Consider the following 27,970-nt stretch of genomic DNA (forward strand, 5'->3'; position numbering starts at 1 on the left):
TCCTATGTCTTTCTCAGTCACGAGAATCACCTTGGAACAAGGGTGTTTTGGGGTCTGTATCTGTTGGACAAGGAGCCTTATTTCTGGTGGAAGAAATTAGGGTGAGTGATGTGGCAATGTAAAATCTTGTGTGAGAGATTAAAAAATTCTAGTGGGTAAACTGTAACTCAGATGCTGCTGTGCAAACATACACATTTGAGGAGATTAGATTTACAAAGACCTTGGCTTGTCAGAGATATTCTGTTTCATGTAAGTGGAATGCTTGCCAGTAAAGGTTTCACAGAAGTATTCTCTAGATCTTTTTCCATATTCTCTCTTCCCCAAACTATACTGCCCCTTTCACCAGCTTATTATCTACTGTTTTTTTTTTCCCAGTAATTTTTAGTAGCTTTCTTCTAGAGCTAAACATGCTGGGCTGGAGCCTTGAGAATCTCTGCTGTCACTGTAGGACCTGCTGCACACATCTGGAATGGATGAACTCTTCAAGCTGTTGAAGACATTGATTTGAATTCCAGCTCCAGACACATTTCATGTCTGGCTTAGATAAAAAAGGAATATGCCTTGCAGTTTGGATCAGTGATGGAAAAGTGCAAGTACTAGATAGTTTACTTTTTTTGGACTTTCTCCATTTTTAAAGTGGCTACCAAACTATTTGATACTGATTTTTTTTTTAATGGAAATAAATGGAAAAGGTTGACAGAAGAACTCTGCTGAAAACATATGTAGCACTTCCCAGTATCATATTCTACCTTACTGAACATCCAGAGCCAGTGTCATCCAGAATTAGCTGCATGTAATAGAGCTTCTAAAACAAAAAAAGCTGATGGCTGAATTAATGATTCAGTTTTCTAGTGACAATCAGATTATTTTTCCATCAGTAAGAGGAACTCTCATTATATTATTTTATTCAGAACAGGTTATGTTTTACTTGTATGTCTTTTGCTAAGATCACTCTAGCTGTCAATGTCTTTAGCATTCAATTCAAAACACTCCTCATAGGTTCACATTTGAGAATTTGGCTTCAGTCTGATTATACACATATATGTGTACCTGTTATGTGACACTACTAGTAACAAGAGGATTGCGTATGAGTATAGCTGAGGTGCTAGATAAGAGCTGGGCCTACTTGCTGCAGTCATGAGTCAGCAATCTGAAGGTAATGAAGTACAGTGCTTCCATGTATGAATTCATAAAGACTGGCATGTAAATAAATAGCTTTAAACTCACAGGTATGTAACCATTCAATTAAGTCTGACTTCTGCATCACTGATAAGGGTGTTGAAAATTGGAAATACTCATTGTCTTGTGAAATAAATGAGCTTGAAGTTTTCCTTATGTCAGTTAAGAATTGGGGAGTGGCCAAATTGTAAACAAATGAAGGGAACAAATTCTTCTTTCTTCCTGCTGTCAAATTTTTATTTCTTGTTTGTTTTGGATTGGCAGTTGTGGAACATTGTAACTAGAAAGAGGCTGAGAAATATGTTTGGCCACCTGTCTGTAATTGGAGCTGGAATCATTGTATTCTGAGCAGGTGAGTAGTAAAGTCTATTCCCAGAAAGAGTCTTGCTGCTTTTACTGAGGCAAATGTCCCATTCATTTTAGCTGATTTTCTTGGCTTTGTTCAAATGTGATTTACCTCTTCCCCCATCTCTCACCCATATCAGAAATCATTAGATTTATTGTATGACAGGAAAGCAGCCAAAGAGGATTTAACCTGTTTCTGCAGTCTCTGTTTCTTACTCTCCTTCCAAAAAACTGTCACCACTTGCAGAATTTCACTATACCTTGGAGACTGTGACTCTGGTTTTGTGCAAAACCTGGGCTTGAAATAATTTTTTCTCTAGTGGGTCAGAATTTCAAATATCATGACCTGGCCTGTGCTGGGGAAACAGTATGTAATTTAGATGGCCCCTCCACTGATATCAAGACTCCATTTGTCATTCCAAATGCACAGCAAAGCACAGCTGTTAAGAGCTGCACACCTCTCTAGCTGTGTATTCCTTGCTTTCTGCAAGGAAAGGCCAGCTCATTGCTATATACAGCCCAAGAAGGGATGGAGTGGTTGACCTTTGCATTGTCAAGGGTGTATTTTTTAGTAGTAGGTGAATATTTTGCATTTAGGTATCATTTCAGTATGTGGGCTCAGATGACAAAGATCAAAAAGTACTCTTGTGGTTTTTTTCATCCCACTTTCTGTTTCAGATCTTTGACTCACACATGAAGGGGTTGAGGAGAGACTTGTACATGATGAATGCTTCTGTGATTTTAAAATCATATGTTAGTGTTCTGTTTTACTTAAATGGAAAGATAATAGCAAGGGTAGGCTGACTTTATTGTTAACTCACAATGAAACTGGTATCTCTTGACAAGAGCAGCAGTAGTAGATTTATTTTTGGCTTCACAAGATGCTCTGGTTGTTATTGTATGAGGTCTGCAAGGTGGAGGTACAATGAGGTACAGGCATACCAGATGAAAAAACAGTTAATAAAATGCAGTTGCAATTATACTGTGTGGGTTAGGTTACAAGGATGCAGGTGTAACATCCTGCCAGTGCCAAGTGGCATAACCTCACTGCAGTAAGAAATAGTTCACATTTCCTCTTGGCCAAAGCAGTGAAACAACAGGAACGTTGGAGCATAAATTGATGATAAAATTCAGTGTCAACCTGTGAACTACATTTGGTTGAGGTAACACTTATTTCTTTTTCTAGGTTTGAAATTAACCAGATAATTCTAATATTAGGGCAGAGTTAAAATAACTGCACAAGGAGAAAAAAAATTACATGGAGTTAATATTAATTGTTACTAAAATTAGAGCAGCAATCTTACACTAAACTTCGCTGTGGAAGTTTCCAAAGTATCAATGGACTTTGGGATTACATTGTAATTGTTGTGGTTAAAAATAGTCCAACAGCACATCATCATGAATCCATAAATAAATTTCAGTACCATAAAGTCCATTACACAAGCACAACATAATGACATTTCTTGCAGTAAGTCAGGTTTGTGTGTGCATTTTTAGTGCTTCCAAATATCTCAGCTTATATCTGAAAAATCTTTAAGTGCTGTTGTGGGAAAGTCTCCAGTTACCAACCCTTATTAACATAATTAAAATCCTTAAATAAATCTATTGCAGTAATATGAGATACCTGTTTCTCAGATACCCAGAAGGATTGTATTTAACTTGCTGATTTTATTTCGTCATACTAGTTGTAAGTGTGAATTTCAGCACAAATCTCCTCTGATTTGTCATAGGATTAATGTAAGTAATATCCATAGAAAATGGTAAAATACATTGTAAGGTATTTTCAGTATTTTCAGTTCAACTCTCATATTGATGTGCAAAAATCATATCTAGGAGCTTAACTTTAACAGTAGCTGTGCTTCCAGACAGAGTATTCCTTCCTGCCTTTGGGAGACTGATGATACTGGAACAGTGTATCAGACTGATGATACTGTAGAACAGTGAATCCAGTTCCTAACAAGCAACTGGTGCCACAGTGTCAAGCTGTGCAGATTTTCCTAAAGCTTGGAGTGGAAGGGAGAAACAGAGCAAGGGAAGGGACAGAACCAAAGAATACGTAGTAACTTGCCAGAAAGCTCTTTAGCAGTACAATGCAGTTTTACACTGACACTCTGTTGGTCGTGGAGTCATATCTGGCTTTGGCAAAAACTACCTTGTGAAAGGATTTTTCATGAAGAGCAGGAGATAGTTTACATTAAATGGCTCAGCAGATGAACAGAGTGTAGATTAGTGGCATAGACTGCTCATGGAAAAGAAACTTGAGAGACAGCAGGTATTCTGCCCAGCTGTAATGGTGTGGATGCTTGGCTCCTTCCTGTTGTCAGGGTGTGCTCTGATAGTTGTTTTGTGTTTCCTCTTACTGAAAAGTGACACATTTCACTCTGGTGTGGTTTGCTTCTGAAGAAACATTGGTGTGATGAAGTTGCTTTTAATGTTCCATTAACATTAAATGCATGCTGCCTTTTCTCATCTGCAGTGGTTCACTGTGAGGATTTGTCCATCACCGTGAAGCTCAGGTTGCTCAGCACCATGTTGTCAAAACAAATAAAGCATTTGCAACCTGTAATTGTCACTAGCCAACCTGTTGCTGGCAATTTGGTCTAGAGGTGGTACATTGAATATGTGGCCTAACAACCCTGCGGTGAAACTGCAGTCACAGACACTGAAAACCATACTTCCTTTCTTAGCAGTTAAAGTATATGAAGAAGGCATATTGCTCAGGCAATTTTTCAAATTATCTTACTGTCTATTAGTTTCTTCTGTCTGTGATGCTATTAATTTTAAAACCAGTTCTCTTCATAGATAAGCTTACTAGGTCTTTGATACTAGATTAGTAGGCCTTTGTAAATGTATTTCCAAACAGAAATAATGTTTATCACATTTTCTTCTATCTATGTACCTTCACAGAAAAGTGTGTGGTGCAATACGTACAAGTCTGCAAAAGATATTTTGGTTTTTGGAGTTTTGGAAAACTACTTCTGCTAAAATTAATTTGATATATGAGGCACCTTTTGCCCTCCTGATCATATTTTCATGCCATTGTTGGTGACAAATAATCTGAAGAAGGAAATTTTAAATGAAATTATTTAAGATTCTTTATGTAGTCCCTGTCTGTGTAGAAGATAGGTCAGGTAATAGTAATAAAAGGCAGGAAAGTCCAGTATTTACAAGCTGTTTGTTCTCCCAAAAGTATCTGAGGCTGGACTGTAGTGCTGGGGTTAAAGGGTCAGGGTAATGTATTGAAACTTGTGGAATTGAGTTCTGAGAAGCTTTTCTTCAGGTAGATTCTGGACCTTAGACATATCCTGGAAATACCCCGGGAAAAAACAGGTCCCCTGTAAGCCTGTAGGCCACTTTGCTTAGACTTCTGTGATGGCTTAGCTTAGGCAGTAAGACTCTATCCTGCTCAGTTCTTCTGGTACTAATGTGTGAGTCCGTGGCCTCTGAAAGGCAAGCAGAGAAGCTGGAGTTTTATGAGGGTATGTGGGACAGTGTAGGCTATGGAACAAGGCCAAGGGAAGCAGCATTTGGAGTTTTGGAATCCTACACTGCCCTGAGTGTCCATTCCTGGTGCTTGTTGTAGTTCATTTTAACAGCTAGACTCTAAGCTAAAATGTCTCTGTTCTTCCATCTGACCTCTTAATCTATTCTTGCATCTATTTTCTTTTATTTTTTAGGCTATGACCTGGTGTCCTTGGCAGTCAAAAGTCCTTGTTACAGAAGGTGGAATGAAAGATGGGATTTTGTGTGTCTGGCACATGGATTGTGAGAAAATCATCCAAAGTGCAATTACAGATTCGCAGGTGAAATGACGAAATGTCTGCATACTTAGGCTATGGTCTTTTTGTATAGCTGTGCTCACTTGGCAAACTCCCACTGACTTTGAGGGTGGTTCTGCAGTGAAAGGAACAGCAGGATTTTCTCTGGATGTGCAATTGTGCTGCATTCAGCACCACCATGTGCGATTGACTCAGAAGCAGTTTGTTGTTTCTCATTCACCACTTCTGTCTCCATGCAGAAGTGATTGAAGAGGAGATAATATAGAAGCCAGACACTTTTCATCATCTTTCCTTGCTGGCAATAACAGTTTTGGTCAAAACTCTAAGTGTGGAGAGAATGCTGAAGGGGAAGAAAAATTCCCAGAACATTGGGGTGAGGAGAGGTGTAAAAGTCAGAGAGAAAACATCTGTTTCTGGAGTTTGAATATTAGGAGACAGAGGAACAGGTTCTCAGCTGTAGTAAAGCAGCATAACTTGTTTTGCTGGAGCTATTACAACCTAAATGAGGATGTGTTTTGAGGGCTTTTTTATACTAATAGGTTGTTACCATGTTTAGATAGGACAATAAAGCAACTGTACTTTGAAGAATTGAAAATAATTAAATGACCCTTCTAAATAAATAAATACTCTGCCAGGACTATTTCTCAGTAGCTTGTTTAAACATTGTAGATTAAATTTCAAATCTCTGAATGATGTATGTTAAGCCCTTCTGAAAACTAAAGCAGAATTATAAATTGCATTTCTTCCTTGATCTGGTTACCCAGTGAACTGACGATGGGACAAGGCCTTCCTGGAAATCAGATGAAAATATAGAAGTATCACCTGCTTGTCAATTCATTAGAACTCAATGGCAAATACTTCCATTATTTATCTGTCAAATGAGTCTGGTTCTGCACATACATACCTTATGTAAAAAAGCCAGTAAAGAGCAGTCACCTACACATTTGTGTTCATGTGCACAATCCTGATTTGTGGGATTGTAAAGACTGACTTAATAAGACTGTGGTATAAATTACTTCTGGGAAATTACTTGTTTTTAATGATGGGATTCTTTCCTATAATTAAGGCCTTTCCTATAAAATAAGGCCATGCCAGGTGCAGGATATGTACTTCCACTTCTTTCTAAGACTGACTAGGCCAGGGTTGACTGTGTTTATGTCAGGTGGCTTCCAGTGTGTTCTGGCTGATGACCTTCTAGGTAATAGAAACCAAATGTGATTGCTTTTGTATCTCATGATGTAAGGATACTGATCCAGCTTTCAAATGACGTCTGAACCAAATCTCCATGTGTTATTTTATCTCCATGTCTCTACTTTAACAAAGGATTTTGCTGTGAAGAAATGTGGTGCAGCACGTTTCCCTTGCACCCTGTCAGAGAAAGTGGAGTTTCCTTATAGCTCTGTATTGTTCTATGGTGCTGTAGGGCTACACCATATGCAGAGGCTGTTTCTTGCTATTATTAAGTCTCCTAAATATTGATAAAGACTCTGTACATTTCAATAACTTGAGAAGGAGCAAAGCTAGAAAACTGAACTCTGCTGAAACAATTTAGTGGTGAAATTAAAGTAAAAAACTTTAGCAGGAACTCATGTAGCTCAGCACCAGGACAGCAGGGATTTGCATTTAGTCATAGTGTTTCCAGAGAGCCACTCTATCAGCTTCACAAATTAAGGGCAGACTTTGCATTGGCAACAGTCCTGTGGGCCTTCATCATGTACCACTGTTTCAGAGGGCTTTACAGTTCCTCACAAGTTTATCCTTATAGTATCTTGAGCTAGAGAAGTGCCATTCTCTTGTGTTCATGGAGTACTCAGGTACAAGTGGGAGGACACAGGTCGCTCACATTCATTTTAGCTGGTCACACATGACTTCTTATTTTTATGCTTCCTTTTAGGATGTGGTTTATCTGATCTGCTTTAGAAACTATTACTCAAAAGATTTTTTTCTCTTGGGGGTTTAGCTTACCAGTGTGATTGTCAGTAACTCACCCAGCCAGAAAAGACAAAGTCCAGTAAATTCAAGGGAGAAGGCTTCAAATTTCTCTTGCTGCCATGTGCCTAAAAACCTCATGTGTTTTCCTGACATTGGCATAACTCTAGAAGATACAAGAAGTCTATGGCAGAGCAATGAGGTAAATGCAACTCTCAGGAGTCTCAACTTAGTTCCAGACTCTTTCTACCTTCAGTTCAAATTCAGTGTCTGCTTGTGGGTGAGATTTTTGTACAACCACATTAATGAGTTTGATACATTCTTTGTGCTGCTGGACTGGGTAGCTTTCTGCTTTCTGCTTTCTGCTTTCTGCATCTCCCAAGATGTACTACAACTGCAGACAAACTCAAAACACAATTCCACTAAATGGCTTAGTGGACTCACTGTTAAAAGATCTCTTTAACAGTAATAAGTGAGCAGCTGGAGACAGTATCTCATTATTGTTGGAGCAGCTGCTGCAAACTGTCTGTAAGGCCTGTGCAGCCAGATGGGAAAGCTCAGCAGTGAAAGACATTACCAAACACAGATGAGACTGATGTTGTGAATGTATGGAGAACAATAGTTCAGGTTCAATGTGTTCCTTTGACAGAAGTATCTCAACAAAGTGGTGCAGACAGTTAAAGCCCACTCCCTATTAAGAATATATTTCCTTCAGCTCCTTATTAATACAAAAACAGTCAATAGAGGATGATAGCTTCCCACATCCCATGCAGCATGTTTCTCTGCTGTAGTAAAGTGGAATAAGCCATAGTGTGGGTGGTGAAGATGACTGGCATAATCAGTGTAGAATTCTGATGTATCTTTCCTTTTCTTTTGTACATGTTTTATTTTATAGGTTACAAAGGGAGAATCTTGCATATAACCCTGAGCTCAGATCAGAGTAGGTTAATTTTTGTTGCAGAGGATGGGATGTCTTGTCTGTGAAAATGATATGGGTCTAGGGAGAGCATGCACAGCAATAAAGCTTTTTAATTACAGTTATTTGAGCTCATTCTTGTGACTTTTTTCTCTTGAAAACCAATGATTAATGTATTCAGCCCATTCAGTAATTCAAAATATGTGTCTTCCTTCCAATAGAAACATAGCAAAGGACAGTACAATTTATTTAAAAGAACAAAATTTTCTTATCAGTCTATTATGTGAAATGTTAGTAGCTTGTCTTACCCTAAAGGAAAAACATCCTAACTCTAATGTATATTTTAATTATATTAGCAAACATGGAAGGAATCCAACCTGTGTAAAGCACCAGCATAAAGTGTTAGGTCCTGCTTTTATCTTTGGTTCTTGCAATAAATTTTACATTACCTTAGGATCCCCACTGGTAATCACATACTAATTAATGTATATTGCCTTGAATCATTCAAAGACTATGATGAGCAGAGACCAATTCAGGGGTCTGCCTTGTTCTGTGTATCACATAAATTGTTGTATGAAATCTGTCTAAATTCTCCTAGAGTTCTAGGTTAAATATATAATTAAATAGAAATGATTTACAGGGAATTGTTTATTGTTTTCATAATGGTAATGATAACTAGCATAATTAGGAAAATGTCTTAACTGGATTTTTAATAGTTTCCTTTCCTTAAACCCACCAACTATATTTGACAGTGATTTAAAATACAAACAATTGCATAATAATTCTATTCTATGCATAGTTATGTAATAAATGAATTCAGAATTCAGATGGACATTCAGATGAAGCATGGTATTTGGGCCAAACAGAACTGTTAGTTCATTTCTTAGGGGTACCAGTTCAATTCTGGTTGCCAGCAAACAGTGCAGCTGTCACGGTATTGTGAATTTTATTTAGTGCTCACAGGAAAAAAACCCTTGGACTTTAACATATGTTTGCCTTGCCAGACTTGCCTTGCCAGCAGCTAAGTAAGGCTGTCAGGATTGGGCCTCAGAAGCTATTCAGATACTGAAGCTATTCAGATCTGAGCTATTCAGATACTGATACAGATAGCACAGTGCTATTCACTGTGTTCTACCTACAAACACCTTTGGAGCTTTGCTTTCATTGTTAAGAATGATCAGAGGCAAGGGGTAAGGATTGCATTTTTATATTAAAAGCCCTCTGAGCTCAGAAGCTTGCATTGTTTGGATTCCTTTCTTTCATTTTCTTTTTACAACTGAAAATTTATTTAGAATGTTTCCTGTAGCTGGGAAAGATTAGGATATTAGGGGACTAGAACAGTCTGTGGAAAATTACACTGTGGTCAAATGCATGAAAAGAGAGACAGGGGCACAAGTTATCTCTGTAAATGAATGTGAAGCCATCATGTCTTTGGGTCTCATGATTTTTAAAACCTCATCTTGTACTGTTCACAAGTCATGTGGTTGCTAATTTTAGGTCTCGAAGGTTCAGACCACTCATCTGTTTTACCTAGTAAGAGATTGCAATAAACCTGCTATTCAGCTACTGGGTTCTCATGTCATTTCATGTGGTCTTCAAAGCAGATCAGAAAATGGCAATATTGGTTGTCAATTGGGAAACTGCTACCAAGAAGCTGATGTCTAAGTATGGGAAATAGCTTATTCTGTGCCTATTTTCTAATATGAACAAGTTTGTTTCTGGAGATTTTATCAAACTATTAGAATCTGATTTAAATACTCAAAATAATATTTTAAATAATTTAAAAGACTTTAGGAATACTAAATACATTTCCCCCATTTTGAATGTTAAAAAATGAGTAGAATAAATCTCTTTCCTTATGCATTTTTTTTATTTGCAGAAATTCTCTCTTTCCTTTGGCAGCATCTAAATGATGTTTATATCATTTACATCCAGTACAGGAGGAGGTGCATGGCACAAGATGGGAGGCTGTAGCATGGAAAGACCTGGCCAATACTGAAACCATGCACATTTTGTTGGATGCTGAAGTGTCAAAATAAGAAAGTTTCTCAGTCTAAGAACTTGTATCTTAGTTACTTACGGCTCATTGTTGACTAGTCAAGTTGGATTGTCCCAGATGTATTGAAGCATAATGTATAAAAGTGGGAGAAGCCACTGATTTCAAAAGGCCATAACTATGAGAGGACCTTGTTTGTGTGACCTGTAGATCCATTATGTGACAATGCCTGAGAAGACATCTCAGTGTGCATTCTGGACTGTAACTAATCTGAAGTGAAATTAAATGTATATTGTAGTGCTTTTTTTCTGAATGTGCGGAGTGTGAAGCTGCTGAAAGTTGACCATGTTCTTGCATAGCTTCCTAATTCTGCCAGTGCAGAAGTCTTAATATATGAAATCTTGGTCAAAATTTGAAACCCTGACTTCCTCCCTGTAGAATATGGTATTCTTTTAGCTCATTGCCAGTTACATGCCTGGTATGTTGGTCAGGCCCAGGATGAGACAGAAATCAGAATCCATTTCTAAGAAGTCAACTTCTTCTGCATCTGTGGTCTGTATGCACTGAAAGCTGAGTCTCCAGGGGTGGCACAGAGGTTTAAGAAAATTTAAGTCGACTGTTCCCACACTTAAAAACACTAAGTCTAGCAGACAGTGCCCTGTTCTGCCCCTATATGACCTGACTTGATGCTATCTACATATATGTTATGTGAGTTTGTGTAATGTAGTTTATACCTGTTACTTCCCTCCAATAATGTCATATAGCCAGACTGAGAAGAAAACAATGACATCAAATTATCATAGCATTTTTCTTAGCTAGTGTGGGTTCCACTCCATAGTGGTGACACTCTACTGTGAATGGGCTCATATCATGCCTCTTGAGCAGAGAGCTCCCCATCTAGAGGATTCCCTCTTTTTTGCAATTCCCTCTTGCTTTTGCTTCTTCTTATTTCTACAGTAATGGCAGTAGTGACAGAGGCTCAAATTTTGTTTTTACATATAAGTCCAACTCTACAAATTTATTTTGCATGATTCACTAAAACATCCATTAAAAAAAAATACATTTTTAAAGTATTTTGGGGTAGTTCCTAAATTTCAAGGTAGAAGAGGAAGGCTGCACATGTTTCTGTTGCACATTTCTTAATAGGTTCTTGGTCAGAACCTGTCCTTCCTGATCTCTAAGGTTCTCCAACATCTAGTTCAGAACCATCACCTGGAAAATGGAGAATCCTGATTTACAGGATGTCTTGGTTTAGGGTAAATTTGGGAGAGAACCCCCAAAGGGGTTCCTCTAGGAAGTAGATTCAATCGGCTCTTCCCTTTAACTGGTTTGGGAAAAATACCTCCTTGGAGAAAAATGGGAAAAACCGTTTATTAAACAGGAAAACCTAAACAATATTATACAAGAAAACCTCTTGCCGCTCCAAAAGAGAGACAAACTCCGACAGTCCCCTGCCCGGGCTGCAGCTCGGCTCACTCAGCCTCTCTTCAGTCCCTCCGGCGCTGGAAACGCCGCGGCCCAGGCCCGGCCCGCTGGGCCTCAGCTGCGAGCTGCCGCTGCTCCTCTGGGGTTCAGCCCAGAGCGGGCTTGAGCAGGTCCAAAGAAAAGGAAAAAAACAGCCCAGGGAACTTCTTCGCCTCAGCTGGCTAAAACTGAAAGCAAAGGAGAGCTCTGTCTCGCTGTCTGTCCGTCCGCAGACAACACAGTCCAGGAGCAGGAATGTGGAGGAATGAGTGCAGTTTCTGAAAACAACGTGAGCGCTTCTTCTCCCCCCCCCCGCCCCTGCACTCCTGGAACAAGTCTTAAAGGTGCAAAACTTATTATTCAGCACAAACAGAACAGACGACTGGGGATAAAAGCATCATATAGCCAACCCAGGACACGGGATTTGAGAGGGATTTTCCACTGACAAGGGTACTGTTTGTGACTTTTGCGGAAAAAGAAGAATCAGGTCGAAGACGAAGCAGAATGATAAAATAATGCAACAACAAGATGAAAGAAAGGCAGTGAAAATATGAGCAAAGAAATGAAGTAAGACTAATGTATAGAAAGGGTGAAAGGGCTACAGGTTGATGAGGACATTTTTGTTTCCTGAAGGTTTTTAGAATTAGTTTTTTGCCTAAGCAGGGGTTTGGTAGTTTGCAAGAATAAAAAAGGTCTGAAATTTCTTATTTCCTGTGTTTTTAAAGACAGAATCAAGTGACTGCTTTGGGTAATGGTAGCAGTCAGTGGGTCAAATTCTCCTCTCAGTTTCTCTGATGCAATCTTATTTGTCTGAGAATATTTTTCTCTGCTCCTGCTTTGCTTTTGTGTTTGTGTGTCCCTTTGTGTGTACATATTGTATGTTCATCCCAAGAGTGGGAAAAAAACATTTATGAATAAGAACAGGAATGTGGAAAATTCTGACTGTGTAATGTTTTGTAACAAAGAGAAAAAATGATGTTTTTCATCACCAAAACTTGCAGTAGAGATCCCTGTAGTTTAGGCCTTCTTTATCTTCACCCTTCCTTACTTCTCTGTGAGAAAACTACTGTCTCTTCTTAATGACATCAGGTAAAGGGAGTTGTGTAAAAAAGTTTTAGTTTGTGCTTTCTCATTGTCTTTGTAAAGTAGCACTTAATTGCTTAGGATGGACAGAGCAACAATTTTAAAATTAAAATCAATGCAAAATATCTCCACCCTTGAATGTTCCCTGCTTTCTCTTAGCTAATGCCTACCTCCAAGCAAAAACCTCTTGAAGCAACACAAAATAAAGCCAAGCCCTTTTTGAGATGCTCATGGCATTGAAAATGCCCAAGTCTATTCATACAGAAGCAGGCAGAAACATTTTTCACAAGAGGTCTATTTGCTACTTGACAAATGTTTGTTGAAGCACTTAAAATTTTCACTGCATGTCTGAAACAGCAGTACTGGCATCATAAAATTAAGAGTGCTTTATATTATCAACAGTGCTGTATCATATTGATATAGTCATGTCATTTCTCTGAAGCATGGGTTTTCAGAAGATTTTTTAAACACAATGCTGCTTCTTTTGGTATGTTTTGCAAACATTTAACAAGTATGGAACATTACACAGGTAGTAAACAGATCCTACAGATAGTACATAGACTTTCTATGCTGCAAGAGATAGCTTTCCACATAAATTGACAGCTGAAAGCAGTAGATTTTTATTGCCATTGCTTTATTTAATACAAAGTACATAAAGGGATAAAATCTAGAGGTTTCAAATACAAGACAGTTAGAAAATGAATACTTATGTCCCATAGTCGCTACCACTTAATTTTCTGAAGCTTAGCAATCTACTACACCTATAAAACCAGGAGCTTTGCTGCAGAGAAACGAAGTTTTTTAGGTGTCTGTACCTAGTAAACCACTAACATTCAGGGTTTTTGCAGAAGTCCCAGTACAAAAGAGTGCTATATATACTTGACAAGGAGTGAGAACCAAAACAAGGATTAGATCCTTGATTTGAAATACCAGTCCATGTAGAGTGTGAACATGCACCACAGGGCTGTTGGAATCCTCAGTCCCAAATACCCCTAGTGACTCCATAGCTGACAGTAAAAGCTATAAATGCTGTTGTAGCAGAACTACATCAAGCTGCCAAAATTCAGTGTGAGAATACCTCTTTTACCAGACTAATGAAGCTGTTTTTAAAAGCCCATTTCATTTACATGTGGCACAAACCTAATCTATTAGGCCCCCCCTATGGTTTTCCTTATCCACTCAAGGTGTCGCTTTGTGAGTCGAGTGTAGACACCGGGGCTACCAGCAGAGCCACATTTCTTCGGCTTCCCAAATGAAGTGATGCCTCTCATAATATTATTACATCTTAAAGGTCCACCAGAGTCCCCCTAGAAAAAATGGAAAATGTAGTCATTCAAATCAACAAAAGCCAAAAATGTTTCCCTTATATAAAATTTTCACTAGTTAGATGGAGAAAATAAAAATGTAGCCAGTGTTATTAAGGATAATTTTTTCCTCCTTGGAAATTAGGATTTCCAACAGCCAAACAAATGAAAAAAAAGGCGTCATAGAATTCAATCTAATCTTTCAAGTGTCTGTAATGGGGAATTAATCTAGCTCGGTGTTGAGGAAGAATTAATCTCTTTGAAAATGAAGAAAAAAAGCTGAAAACTTTCCTCATGGAAAGTGTAAGTCTTCAGAAATTGATACCTTTTAAAATGCAATATTTAAATCTTATAATATGTGGTAGTTCTTACACAGTTGTGTACTTGACTTGGGACCCAGTCAAAATGCTTTTTATCAGCAAAACCTATTTCAATGTCTTCTGACATCAAATAAGTTGTTCCACTGAGATCAGCTACTTGTGACTGGGCCCGTAAGCTGTTTTGTGGACATTTTAGTATTAAACTCATTTTACTGAAAATGAGGGTAGCTATCTGCTATGCCTGGATACAGCTACAATATCAAAAGGCTGTGAAGGCAAATTTACTCATCTTAAGTTTTGATTTTAAGGCTTAGAAGAACAAGCCTTGGTAAATTCACTGATATTTGATAAAATTCTTCATTGATTTTAAAAGAGATAGAGATTGTAAATGTATACTGCTCGTACATTATATTTTATTTTTATTATATAATTTATGCAGTCATAGTAAATCTACTTACATTACATGAATCCTTTTTTCCATTCTTAGCTCCTGCACATATCATGTTCTCTGTTATGACAGGTTTGCCATTATAATGATTTTTATCATTGCATATTTCCCTCCTGATGACAGTGATATTGACTTCCATCAGGGCAGTAGAGAACTTGTCTCGAAGATTAGAAGTCAAACCCCATCCTGCTACTGTGCAAACTGTTCCTGGTTTGGGATCATCATCTGAGGGAGGCAGGGGGATTGGTTGCACAGCTTTATTAAGTTTTGCTCTTCCCTGAAGCTGTAGAGGATATGGAAAATAGGTATTATGGCACAGAGTCTAACAGAGGCCCTTGCATATTAACCATTATATCTTTCCCATTATGGTAATTAATGCAATCCCTTTCTGAGATTCCTCAATTCTTTGTTACAATATTTATGTCATCAATGTAAGAGTGAGAAGAAGGAAGAAAATAGTTCAGTGTAGTGTGTATATTCCACAAATGATATATAAGTCAGTACCTGCAGCAGCATAATGTCATTTTCCTTGGTACTGGGGTCGTAGCATGGATACGGAATGTCTTCTGCAATCTGAAAAGCTTGCTGTTCTTTTTCTCTTTTTTTTGATGAATGGGCTCCAAGAATAACTTTGCTTTTTTTCCTGAGGAGAGGACTACGTACATGTTATTTGGATTTACTTTGATGTAACCCTAAATCTTTTGCTGGTTAATGTGGTGCTATAATGTCCAACTGCTACAGTCTCTTTTCCTGTGCCTGAAAAGCAACAGTAATTTAGAAATATCTAAAAGATGACCCTATTCATGCAACAGCTAAAAAGAAAAATATGACTCAGTGAATCAAAATTCATAGTATCTTATTTTCTTCTTCCCAGGAGCATGGAAAGGTTTCAGGTACTTGACTCTGGATCTATCCCTATTGTTTCCTTTTGGGAACTGAATGAGTGGTGGATGCACCAGATTTGCTGTGGGTACTTGTCTCACCAACTGTGACAGCCCTCTGTAATTTGTGCTGAAAATTTAGGAAAATAGGCCACAGCATTGTTAGTTCAGAGATATCCTGATCGTATCAAAATGTATCATTGCTTTACTCTAACAGATATCAACACCATTTTCTGAATCTGTGTGAGACACAGCTCATTCCTCTTCTCTAGATTTTTCTGCAACTCCCTGTACTTACAAGATGCTCAAATGGCAGAGTTGTGCCTGCTGTGGCTCTCTGACAGAGACCAGAGACCAGAGACCAATCCTTGACCAAACAGGTCAAGCAGACATTACTAGATGACCACAGGTACAGCTGGTTTTGGGCAAACAATGCATTCTACAGTTGAATGGGAGAATATTCTAGGAGATGTGTATGTTGGTGCTCATTCACGTCTTATTGTGGAAAATGCAGCCCTGGGAAAGTGGTTGCTCCTTTTCTTCATCTATTGAGAGCTGTCTGTTGACTGAGCCATCATTAAGTTAATAATTAATTGTATTTTCTTTAAATGCAATCTCATTTGGAAACATTCTTTACCTTCTGTTAATACACAGCTTTTGGGCCCAGTGCTCTCTTTATAGTAGGTTCCACAGATCTCCCTGTCTGGACAAGGACAGGAGAGATGGATGCATTTCTCTGATGTTAGCAGAGTCCAGTGGCTCACTGGTCTTGGTCAGGCTGTTGCAGAGCCTGAGTGAGGTCTGGCTCAGCAGCACCGTCTGTCCTCCCCACAAAAGCAAGTAGGGGTGGGATGTGTAATTCAAAACTCACTTCTTGCCTTGCTGAAGGACTCAGTAGAGCCAAATATCCATTTGCATCTTGATTTGGGCAGGAGAAGAAAGAATGGCTGGCAAGCCAACATACCAAGTAAGGCAGAGATCTCTCAGGGTCTCCTGTCATCTATTTGGAGGATTTTTGCTCCTGTGTTAACCACATGCTGTCTCTTTCTGCAGTTAACTGCATATGTCTTACAGAATAAAATTACAAAAATTAATTTTTGTTCTCAGAGCAGCAGTTTAGACTGGACACTCCTCTCATCTAGTGTACAGGTTGACTGAGAAAACAGGAATAAAACTTTCCCTCAAATTCTCTTCTTCAGTGTTGCTATTCTATGCTAATGTGCAGCTAGAAGTTTTTAAATATCTCTTCAGAAACAGTGGAGATCAGTATACTTTGTCATATTTTTTTACTCACTATAACAAGTTTGCTGATAGAACCTATAAGGCACAGTAATCAGAACATGATTATGGTCATTATAAATGGACAAAATTACAGAGATACTAATTCTCCTGCTTGAACAGAGGTATCAGAGACTCACGAAGGACAATCTCTGAATCAGAGTAAGAACTTACACTTTACAATGTGCAGCTGTTAACACCCAGTTTTCCTTAATTAAAGCTCCTCCACAAATAATTCCTTGTGATCCCTTGATTTGGGCCATGAATGGTCTCGAGTGTGGTTCTACTTCATTTCCTCCAATGATATCCACACACAAACCTAAAAAAGTAAGCCACAAGACACACAGCTGAGCTAGCAAATACTTTAAGACACTCCAAGTGTCTTAGTAAACACGGCTGCTGTAATTCGAAAGCATACAGACACACAGGTATGCATATATGTCACAATGATGGTCTTCAGGGTAGAATTTTAAAATTGTTCAGCAGTATTACTTCATTACATTTCAATAATACTGAAATGAAATCAGTGGGATGAGCTTGGGCAAAAACCCCACACCAAAGTTTTGTTGCTTTTGCACAGATTTCTTTTCTTGAAGACTACTGATATGGTTAATTTCTTAGCTTTCATTGTGAATAACAACCTCAGATCTCCCATATCATAAATATTGTGGATGGAAACTGGACTATGTAGTGTAGACCACATTATGTGAATCTGTTTTCCAGACAAAGAGAAAATCAAGCAGTTAAGGTATGTGTATGGCTCTGGAGAGAAAGATGACATAATCATTATGTTCTCTACTCAGAACTCCTCCAAACAGCTTGGACTTTGCAGCTTTACTTAAGACTGCCCATTCAGAAATTATTTTGTTTGTGTGAAAGATCAAACACATGCAGACAGTGGAGAGGAACTAATTATAAGAATTCAAATAATAATTGTGACCAATTCCTTTACATTAATACATGTTAGCTTAACTAGAATTCTGTACATCAGGACTTATCTTCAAAAGTATTAAACTGTGTACTTACCTCTATGAATTACCAGGAGAATGACAGCAGTGAAGGTGTACCAAGGGAGGAAAGCACCCATGATTTCTGTCTGATGTTCCTTCTTATTCAGTCTTTATTATATCACTACCTACCAATCTATCAATATATATACATAAATGAAGAGGATGTGGGTTTTGTTTTTCCTCTTAAGGGGGTAACCACGACAAAGACAGAAACCCTCCCCAGCGATGTACCTTACAGCAGAAGTGTTACTGAGAATTTGCATCATCTGCTGTGGTGTGAAGACAGGCTCTACCCCATTTTGTGTTCTGTCTATAGCATTTGCAGAGAACTGATGTATGAGTATAGGGGTGAAACACAGTGGGACTCAGCTCACATAAATTTAGGCTAATTCAGTTGTCCACGTGAAGTTGTATAGTTTCATTCCAGACACCTCAGGTGTCTTCCAGGTCAGGCATGAGTTCCAGTCTACTCCCCTTTAATGAAATATCTTCTTTGCTCAGGAGACCCTCAGGGCTAAGGAATCTGATGTTTTCTCATTTCAGGATATGATCCTATCTCATTAGGTTTGCACTGGCTGAGTGGGGTTTCTTTCAACTCAGGATATTCTATGATTCTGTTAATAAGTCTTATCTAGAGCTTTGTAAAGGCACAATTTCTCCCTTGCAAATATATATCCAAATAATAAAAATAACTTGCATCAATATTAAATCGTTTGGAGTATCAACTATTCTATAACCTATATATTCTATAACTAGTGAAATGTCACTGTCACACAGACTGGAAGGTTTCTTGAAGTCTTGAGCCTCACAACAGGCAACCTGCAGAAAGAAGTCCACAATGAAGAGCTTGCAGAAATCTTCTGGGTTCTTGCTGTATCATATCTTGAGCTCAGTTGGCCCAGCACTATGTGAGTTTCACATGTAGAAGACCTTGGGCAGACCTTGCTCAAATTTGCTGTTGCTCTCCCTTCTGGGACAGAGGATAACTTGGCAATTTTTCTGAAGAAGACAGGTGTAGATCTAATTTTATAGACTGTGGAGCTCTTTGTCACTGATGTGTCTTTGCTGAGACACAGTCATGTATGTGACAAGGTGACAGTTCCATGCACCGCTAAAGCTCACCAAGATTTAATTTTCTTAAATTTTTCTCCTCATTGCTAGCACATCCCCTGTAATTATTATCACTTTGTAGCACTGATGTTCTTCTTTACACTGTTCTCCTGAACACAATATCACCAGGTATCATAGGTACAATTTTTTCTTTTATCAGTCACAATTATTTGACAAAGTCTGATTTTATGCTATTTTTATTACCACTCTTACCATATTGAAGCTGTTTCATGCCTGGACTATGCAGAGACATGATCAGGATGAACACTTGTGAGCAAAAATCCTGTGTGCTCAGACATGCTCAAACTTGTAGTGCTACAATGATTCATCCTTGGATGGTCCTATCTGAGGTGCAATAGCCAGTAAAAAGAGGTTTAGTAGGTATCATCCTATGTTTGCCTGATCTGTTTTCAAGGAAAATCTCTTTGAAAGACATGGAATAAAACATTAGCAAATGTTCCTAGATGTTTTCCAGGTAAATAGATACAGGTAAATCTATGCTTGCTATCTAAAACCTAACCCTCTATGGCCTGTTTATATTGTTTTTCAATTTCTAGTTGTATTTCTATTTACTTTTAAAGTTGTTTCTTCTGAAACTCCACAGGTACTAGCATATCCATACTTCTTCAAAAATCCCCTCCAATTCTGAGAGATCCATTGACATTGATAATTAGAATTAGAAATATGGAGTCTAAACTATTGTTCAGTATAAATGGATGACTTTCTGTCCAAGCTCCTGAATGATCTCTCTGACAATCTGCAAAATTCCCGATGGTATGGGTATTAAAGATCAGATTGATATGCACATAACCAGTACCAATTTTGTACCCAAATGCTTTGTCAGAGAGTTCTCTTCCCCTTGTAATTTACATTGTTGAGACTGAAAATTTGACATAAAATTTTAGGATGTGTAATTAGTTGGCTGGGCTCCTTTGGTTATGGAAATAAGTTAATTTATGGTAAAGTTTAGATTCTATTGGCCGTATGCATTTAAAGGGAAACCCCAAAGCAAAGCTGCCTTCTCAAGTCAAATTCTTTTATTAGCTCCTCTGTTTCTTACCCACTTGTTCTTCAAGAGAAGTGAGGCATTGTAAGCAAAACACTCCATCCCCCCTTTCTCCCTACAGCACTCACAAAGCAGAGCCACTCCCTCGGCAGAAGCCACTGCCTGAGTAAAAGAACAAGGTGTGTATGCAGATCTATGTCCAGCCTCTGCCTTTGGGGAGGTTTCCTATGGGCTTCAGGCCCATGGGTCAGTGGATCACTTTCAGATCTGTGCATTACTGTGCTGAGGTCTTCTATCCGTTATCTTATACTCTGTCATTTTGACCATTTTCCTTCCACAGTGACTCTGTTCCTTCTTCCTTCATGCTGCTTTCTTTGGTGCTTGAGGTGAGCATCAGATGTGATTTTAGGACACCAGTTCAGGAGACTAATTTAAACTGTTACTCTAAACCCTCCAGGTTTGCTGGTACTGAGTTCAGGCAGTCTGGCTCAGCTGAAGGGCTGTTTTCTTGGGCTGGGAAGGGAGGGCAGGATAGAAATGCAGAGCTGGCAGCTGCCAGGAGCACAGCAAGGCAGAGCTGCCACACTTTTCCTGTCTTCACCTTGGGCTGTCCCATCCCCAATCCCACCCAGAGTTTCTGAACACATCTCTTAGTGGCTGGGAGATAGATTCCCAGGGACTTGCTGGGGAAAGGGCAGAATATATGCTGAGGCATACCTATTTTATTTTCTTCTCCGGTACTAGTGCCTCATAGTACTTACCTGGTTGTTTTTTCTGCCTCAGCTATTCACTCAGTGTCCCTGTTTCCATTTATTTGCTATGTGATATCAGTGGAAAATGTTGTAGCACAGAAATACAAGTAGATGTAGTAAACTCAAGGAGTCCTCAAAGCCATGCAGCAAATCAGCATACCTTCTATGATGTTGCTAGTACTTGGCAGAAAGAATCCAGCATTAGATACTATGATCTGGGAAAACAAACCTTCTGTTTGGCCAGAGCATGAATCTGTTTCCTATTTTGTCTCTTACGCTGCTTTTGAATCCAGCTACTTATTGGGAGGGCAAAGCCATAAAGGACAAACATAATTATGCCTATAGGACTCTCCTCGCAGAGATTACCTGTGGATAGTCTCCAGTGGGTGAATAATTCTGAGATTAGATGGAGAATGGAGAATGACTTTGGGGGGGAACTGGAGCTGGCTGTTTTAAGAGCTGATGAATTCTAATAGTAATTTGTTTTCTTTTAAAAGAGCTTTGGTAGAGTCTTCTGAAACATGAATTGTGCTGCACCGTATGCATGTTTTCAAACTGGGTTCTAACTAATAAGGTTCTGTAACACAGAAATAAACATTTCTATGTTACAATCTCATTCAACAGTGAGACTGAGACTGAGACCTGCCATTCTGTAATTATTGAATAAAAATGAGACCTAATTATATTGGGCAAATTATGTATCAGATTATTTCTAAAGTTAATGAATATGGTAGCAAGTTTTGTAACTTCTTCACACAAGGGCAGTCTGGGTTTTTTTGTAGTGGTTTACCAACAAGATTTGCAAGACATGCATGCAGACACAGAGGTCTACAATACAGAAATGTCTTTCTCACCAATCTATCTTTTTTGTGTTACCACGGATTAGATTTTGTTTTGCATTTGGCAGTTTCAGAGTCCAGGGTTTTCTATATCTGAAAGCTGCACCTCCCAAAATTATTTTTAACAAAATACAAATTGCTTTGTCTTAAATGTGTATGGCTGGTCTTGGCTTGTGTTTTATATACTATATTCCTTAGTTTATAAAATAACAGATGTTTGGCAAGTCTCAATGGCTCATGTTAATTTACATATGAATATTTTTCAGTCTTTCAACTGAAGATGTTACCTGGGCAGTGGAGTTCTGTGGAGCAATTGCTGGCTACTGATGTACCTTGGTCCACAGGAGTGACTTTTGTACTTCATGTGCCCCAAGTTTACTCAATCTGGGTCCACAGATTACGAGCAACTTTTGAACTCTACATGTCATAATTATTCCTTCACACTGGTGTTCTCTGAAGCCTTTTCAGGTTGTCCTTACATTCATTCTCCCATTTTTTTCCCACCAGCTTAAAGATGGCCAGTTTAATTCTTCTCACTTTTTTCTTTCTTTTTTTTTTTTTTTTTTTTTTTTTTTTTTTAATTTGAAGCCAAAAGGTGCATTGAATATCCTGAGACATCTAGGTGTTATTCAGGGATTAGACTTTATTTGGGTTTTATTAGGAGTTTCAAGAATCAGGCAGGTTTTAAAGAAACTGGAAGAGAGACTCTAGAGAAATCAATCTTCAGTTAAATAACACATTATTAATGACGTAAAGGGAAATTTCAAGAGAGGGAGCTATTAGTAAAAACTTTCACACACATTTCCTATAGGGGACATTTGAATACAAATGAGTGCATGGCAATTTACAGTGCTCCTGCAAATAGCAGCAGCTATGACACCTGAAAACTCTTCTGCTCTCCTACTCTCTTTAATTGCTGTTACCCTACTAACAAGATGCAAGTACTCACCTAAGAGTAAAAACATCCAAATTCCTAGCTCTTCTGGATAGCACATAATATAATTCCACTTCAGGTTGCTGCAGGGACATTGTTGGACGACATGAAGTGCATCCTCATTCCTGGCCTTATATGGCTGCTATCCGCAAAAAGAGTTTAGGTGTTTTTTTTGTGGAGGAACTCTTGTGGAAAAACAATGGGTTTTCACAACAGCACCTTGAGAGTAAGTATCTTAAAATGGGGCAATTTTAATTCTTCATTGAAGTGAGGCATGGTATGCAAGCCTCTAAATGAGGAAAGGTGAGTACTGATTTTTTTGATAGGTTGTTAAAAACTGCAGTTCTCTCACTGGAATGATCCTAGAACATGCCATTGTTTTTAGTTGCTATAAACTACTAAACTGCATTGCAGAGTTAGCTTTGTTAGTGAAATCCTGCCAAAGTTACAGTATAAATACTATGCTGTTAAAAGACCAAATTAATTCTTTATGCATGTGAGAAAACAATGTCTTAGAGAAGGGAATATGTCCCAAGGATTTTCAACAAATCTTATATGTGTGCCTGGAACTAAGCTTCGAAATACCCTGAGAGATGAATTTGAATTAGATGTGGACACTATTCCTCTCATTTTGAGTGACCTAGGCTCACAAACCCAGAATGTCACTCATGACTATGACAAGGAACCTTGTCCTTTTGACAAGTTAAATGTGAACAGAAGCACCTCTTTCCCAGGTGGGATGCTCTGCTGTTGAATAGCTGACTCAAGGTAAGGGGGACATCTACTGTTCACATTAAGAAGTAAAATGCCCTATTTTTCTTAAAATGTTCCCCGAATTGTATTTTAGTTCTGCAATTTTTCCTTCTTATTTTGACTATCTAAAAGGAAAACAGCTACAATAAACCTGTGCAAACTTGACCTCCTTAAACACAGTGTGGGCAGGTTGGCCAGCCTCTTCTGTGACTCAGTCTGAAACAGAGGACTCAGTTCCTTCTAAGTGAATTTGAGTTTCACTATTTTTCAGCTGAATCAGATTTGGTTGTAAGGGTAGAAATATTCATTCCTAGCATTCTCTGTTTAGCAAATTTACAAAACATAACCAAGTATTCCTTTTTGGAATTAAAGGACTTTTTAATGGGATCTGGACTCTCTTATTCTTCAGTCAATATGTCAGAGATAGCCAGTCAGATAGATTTATAAAAATTCAGATTTGCTAGCTGTTCAGTAGAAAGGGCATTGTCTGTCTCTGATCCTGTGGAGAACGTGCTCTGGTATCTGATCTGGGTTTCTTACAGCACATTATTTTGGTCTGACTTTAAGTCTTTGCCGTTGGGGCAAGCTGAACCAGCTTGGTTTCCTTCTCCTAAGCTGTTAGACAATGCTCACACAAAACCCACCAACACCTGTTCTATGCCTGGTGCAATTGCAGTGCATGTAAAACTTCCTAACTGGTGGATCTCATGTCTTAATGATGACTGAAATAATTTTTTTCTTAGGTAAAACAGCATGAATTCAGCAACATGAATCTGTGTGTAGCCTGTGAACCACCTGTTAGAGTCACAAAGTTTTGAGAGACATATCATTCTCTCTGAGGAAGTGTGCTTTGTAGATAAAAAGAGAAATTTCTGGACTACAGCACTGTCTTTGCAGTTATTTTCACAAACAAACTTCCATGTATAAATAAACGAATTATGTCTTTCAATGACACATGCATCTTGAATGAAGAAAACTGTTCTTTTATAGTTTGTATTGATAAAGTCTTTGTTTGGGCTTGAATAAATTTTCCTATTTTTAGTGAGATTATGTTCTGAAAATGAAGCACAGAAAACTGGTGGTATGTATTCTGCAATGTCAAATTAGTGGGCTGCATTAAGTTAAGCAGGGCAAAATGAAAAAAGATAATTGTTATAAATACATTTCTGATGATACTTATAGAGCTTGGACATAGCGGAATTTATTGGTTGCTTAACTCTTAATGTTTATTAGCAGGAAGTGAATGCATAACTCTTTGAATTTTAACATTCTCCCTATTTTTTTTTAATATTCACTACTGGAATGTCTTGGGTTAGGCAACACACATCCTTCTTCTTTAATGTGCTGAATCTGTGTTTAGATAATTAAGGACAAAAAGTTTATTAATATTAAAGATACTCACTTTAGCAGAGCATTTACCTGTACGCATAATGCTCAGGATAAGCATTGAGTATTGATGTGTGTTCTGACGTGCTACTGATGTCAGCAAAGTTTCAGTCCTTTGCAGGATTAGGTCATAAATCCAAGACCTTTGGATTTATTGATGAAAGGCATCAGTAGCAGCTGTCCTGGTGCAAGCAACTCCCCTTATAAAGATGGGAGTCTCTTTCACAAAATTAATTCCAAATTCTGAAAATCTCTGGAGGTCAGTCCCACAATTATTTCACTAAACTATATTTGCAGTAAAGGAACATTATTTTATAGAAGCAAAAAGAAGCTCATGTCAAAACATTGAAATGAATGATTTCCTGCTCTGTTTTAATCATGTTGTTGTAAAATGAAATGGTATTGTGTTTCATGTCTTTTGATTATCCTCAGAGATGTTGCTCAGTTCCTGTAGTGACTTTCTCTTCCTATATTTTCTATAAGTTACAGAATAGATGAATTGGAAAATAGTTTTCTTGGAGCTCATCGGACATCCATTCCTGAAGAAGAACAGCAGATATTTGAGATTATGGACTATTTCCTCATTGTCAGTTTGACTGGCCTCCCTTTGATAATGACATAATGCCCCTCAAGGTATTGTTTTAATTACTGCTATATTTTTATGAAAGGAATTTTGCTGATGATTATTTTGACTACTCTTTGATATTGAAGAGTACATTGTTTAGATAACAATATCACAGAACAGTCTACTTTTGGTTGTATTAATCTAGATGACTTAGAGGACCACTGGCTCTGCCAGCAGATATGATATTTCAAGCCCATTCTGTACTCAGAAAAAATTATCTTTTTAATCCATTCACTGCAGCAATCCCCTCCAAACCACAACCATTCTCCAGTAATTTTTCAAAGGCAATGCTGAAGGGATGTATGCAATAGAGTCTGGCTCACATCTCTATCCCAGAGTTAGATCTTGTGCTGGACTAAATAAAAATGGAGATGAAACTTGCTGTTAATTTTCTGGTGTAAGCCCGTAAAGTGAAAATGTGGATAATACAGGATATACAGACTCAGCTCTAGGAGCACAGAGTGGTCACAACGTGGAGGAGACTCAGGACACTGCAGAATGAAGCATAGAAATTGTCCTTTCCAACATTATCATCTGATGCCAAAGTGAGACAGAGCTGCAAGAATTTATAGGGAGGTGTCCCTGCCCATGGCAGGGGGGTTGGGACTAGCTGGTCCCTTCAAGCTGTAACATTCTATGATTCTAGTATTCTGTGACTGGAACCTGGTTTTTAGTATTTAGATGGCATCACTAGATGGTTTGACATGACGATGACACGGGGAGGAAGGTAACCGTGTCCCTCTCTGTGCTAGCTTGAACACCTACAGGCATCTGTGGCTCAAGCACCTGATCACGGTTCATCTCTGAGGAGCTCCTTCCCCGAGATGTTAGAGAGCAATCTACTTCTGCTTCATTGTCAATGTAGACAAAAGCACACTGAGGATATATGTTAGCATTTGGCTGTGTTTTTGTGTACTGACCTCTGATGAAGGATGGATCTGTCAGGCAAAGACCAACAAAACACAGTCTGAATAATTTAACCCCTTTAGAATATCTCAGGGCAAAAACTGGCAGTCTGAGTAGACTGAGTCTGATTTTTCCTCATTTATATTGCTGCTTTTGTGTCTAATTGCTTATAGCTTTTGATTTCATCTTTGTTTGTGGGCACATCGCACTGTGCTTTGAGACTTTTCTGTTAGTCAAGCACCAGAATCTGATTTCAACTCCGAAGTTGAGTGGCAAGTTAGGTTTGTGAGCAGGAATAGATCCAGCAACCTGACTCCCATGCAGGTTTTACATTTCCCACTGTATCCAATGGAAAGCTGGACTTGAACTCACTACTGCTGCTGTAAATGGGAAATTGCTCTACTGCTACTATGGAAAGTCTTGTGAATTTTCAAAGGGGCAATTAAATTAAGTTCAGGATCAGTTCCTAAGTAGTGAAAAGTGATTTTTAAGGGAAGTGTTGGTAAAATGAGACTAAATTACAATTGAAACTATATGATACTTCCTTTCTGAATAAGAAATCTAGTTTTTCCTTGTTTTTCCTTCTTTTTTCTTTTTCCTTTTTAGCTGAATGATGCTGCTGAGCTGAATAAATATGTGCAACTTTTGCTTCTGCCTGACTTTTTTGAAGATGTTGAACCTGGCACACTCTGCCAGGTGGCTGGCCGGGAAGACACATCACCAGGTAAGCCACTGAAATATCTCCAGAAGGCAACTCTTAAAATTGTCAATAGAAAAAGCTGTGACAAACGTTATGCCAGTGACCCAAAAATAACTAACAACACGTTGTGTGCTACAGGGAAAAGTAAATTATATCTGAGGGATACTTGTGAGGTAAGAAGCAAAGTTACAAAGTGGGGGGACATATATTTAACGATGATTCCCTTTTCACTGGGTACAAAGCAATGTTAGACGTCTTAGTAGGCTGACCATATTTTAAGTGATTTTAACTGCATTTGTGAAAGACTTTATTGCTGTGAAAAAGATGTTTTAAACTTTGTTTAGTTTAGGTCAGTGTACCAATCAGGATCAAGAGTATGGGAATTTGAGCTGGGATTATCCATTAATTTCAGGTATATTTCACTAGCTATGGTGCTTTCCTTAGACACCATCTGTAGTTATGGGAGAAAAAGCAGAGCTATCAGGTTCTCAATCATCTGATCCTTTCCAGAAGTCAATATCCGAATAGTACAGAATTAACTGTATACCCAAAAGGGCTGTTTGGATCTTGCTTTTGACGCTCTCTGTGCTGAATCTAGAAGAGACAATTGATAAAGGAGTGAGAATCAATTTATACAATTTATACCAACAATAAAAAATGTATTTTGAAACAGAATTATGATAGCACTCTGCTGCTCCAGAGCATTTGCATCAAAGGCTCCCTCAGGTTTGAAAAGCAACCTCTCCTTATTCCTCACCCAACTTCCATGAAAGATGTAAGCCAACTGCTCCATTTCATAGGCTGGAAAAGGCTAGAGGCAACGTTTCCAAACATGCTTGTGCACTGCAGGTGGCACTGCATGCTCCTTTGGTGAGAAATGGACACATTGACAGCAACTTCTGATTTGTCTTCCAGGGAGATTCAGGTGGGCCATTAATCTGTGCTGGTCAGTTCAGTGGGATGGTTTCTTTTAGAGAAGAATGTGAAAATACAAGCATACCTGGAGTTTATACGTGGCTGACTGAAG

The 27,970-nt window shown here is 38.4% G+C and overlaps 2 protein-coding genes across 3 annotated transcripts; one reads left to right on the plus strand and one right to left on the minus strand.

Moving 5' to 3' along the window:
* Positions 1-538: 538 nt before the first annotated feature.
* LOC128802553 (granzyme A-like) lies at positions 539-27,917 on the plus strand. The gene is given in 7 exon segments (XM_053969079.1): positions 539-593; positions 1,444-1,531; positions 5,202-5,327; positions 25,196-25,284; positions 25,287-25,345; positions 26,850-26,967; positions 27,859-27,917. Coding segments are annotated over 5 exon segments (393 nt in total). The 5' UTR covers positions 539-593; positions 1,444-1,531; positions 5,202-5,259.
* LOC128802547 (granzyme A-like) lies at positions 13,326-18,033 on the minus strand. 2 transcript variants are annotated; one of them, XM_053969059.1, is made up of 5 exons: positions 17,949-18,033; positions 17,097-17,241; positions 15,268-15,406; positions 14,774-15,046; positions 13,326-13,998 (listed from the first exon to the last, which is right to left on the minus strand). In XM_053969059.1, exons 1-5 carry the CDS (start codon positions 18,007-18,009, stop codon positions 13,840-13,842), a joined length of 777 nt encoding a protein of 258 aa, XP_053825034.1. In that variant the 5' UTR covers positions 18,010-18,033; the 3' UTR covers positions 13,326-13,839. The 2 variants fall into 2 exon arrangements, with proteins under 2 accessions (XP_053825034.1, XP_053825033.1); XM_053969058.1 differs by having other exon boundaries at positions 15,268-15,418; positions 17,949-18,022.
* Positions 27,918-27,970: the final 53 nt, after the last annotated feature.

The sequence above is a fragment of the Vidua chalybeata genome, chromosome Z, assembly GCF_026979565.1.
Source record: "Vidua chalybeata isolate OUT-0048 chromosome Z, bVidCha1 merged haplotype, whole genome shotgun sequence".
In the NCBI taxonomy this organism is placed as follows: Eukaryota; Metazoa; Chordata; class Aves; order Passeriformes; family Viduidae; genus Vidua; species Vidua chalybeata.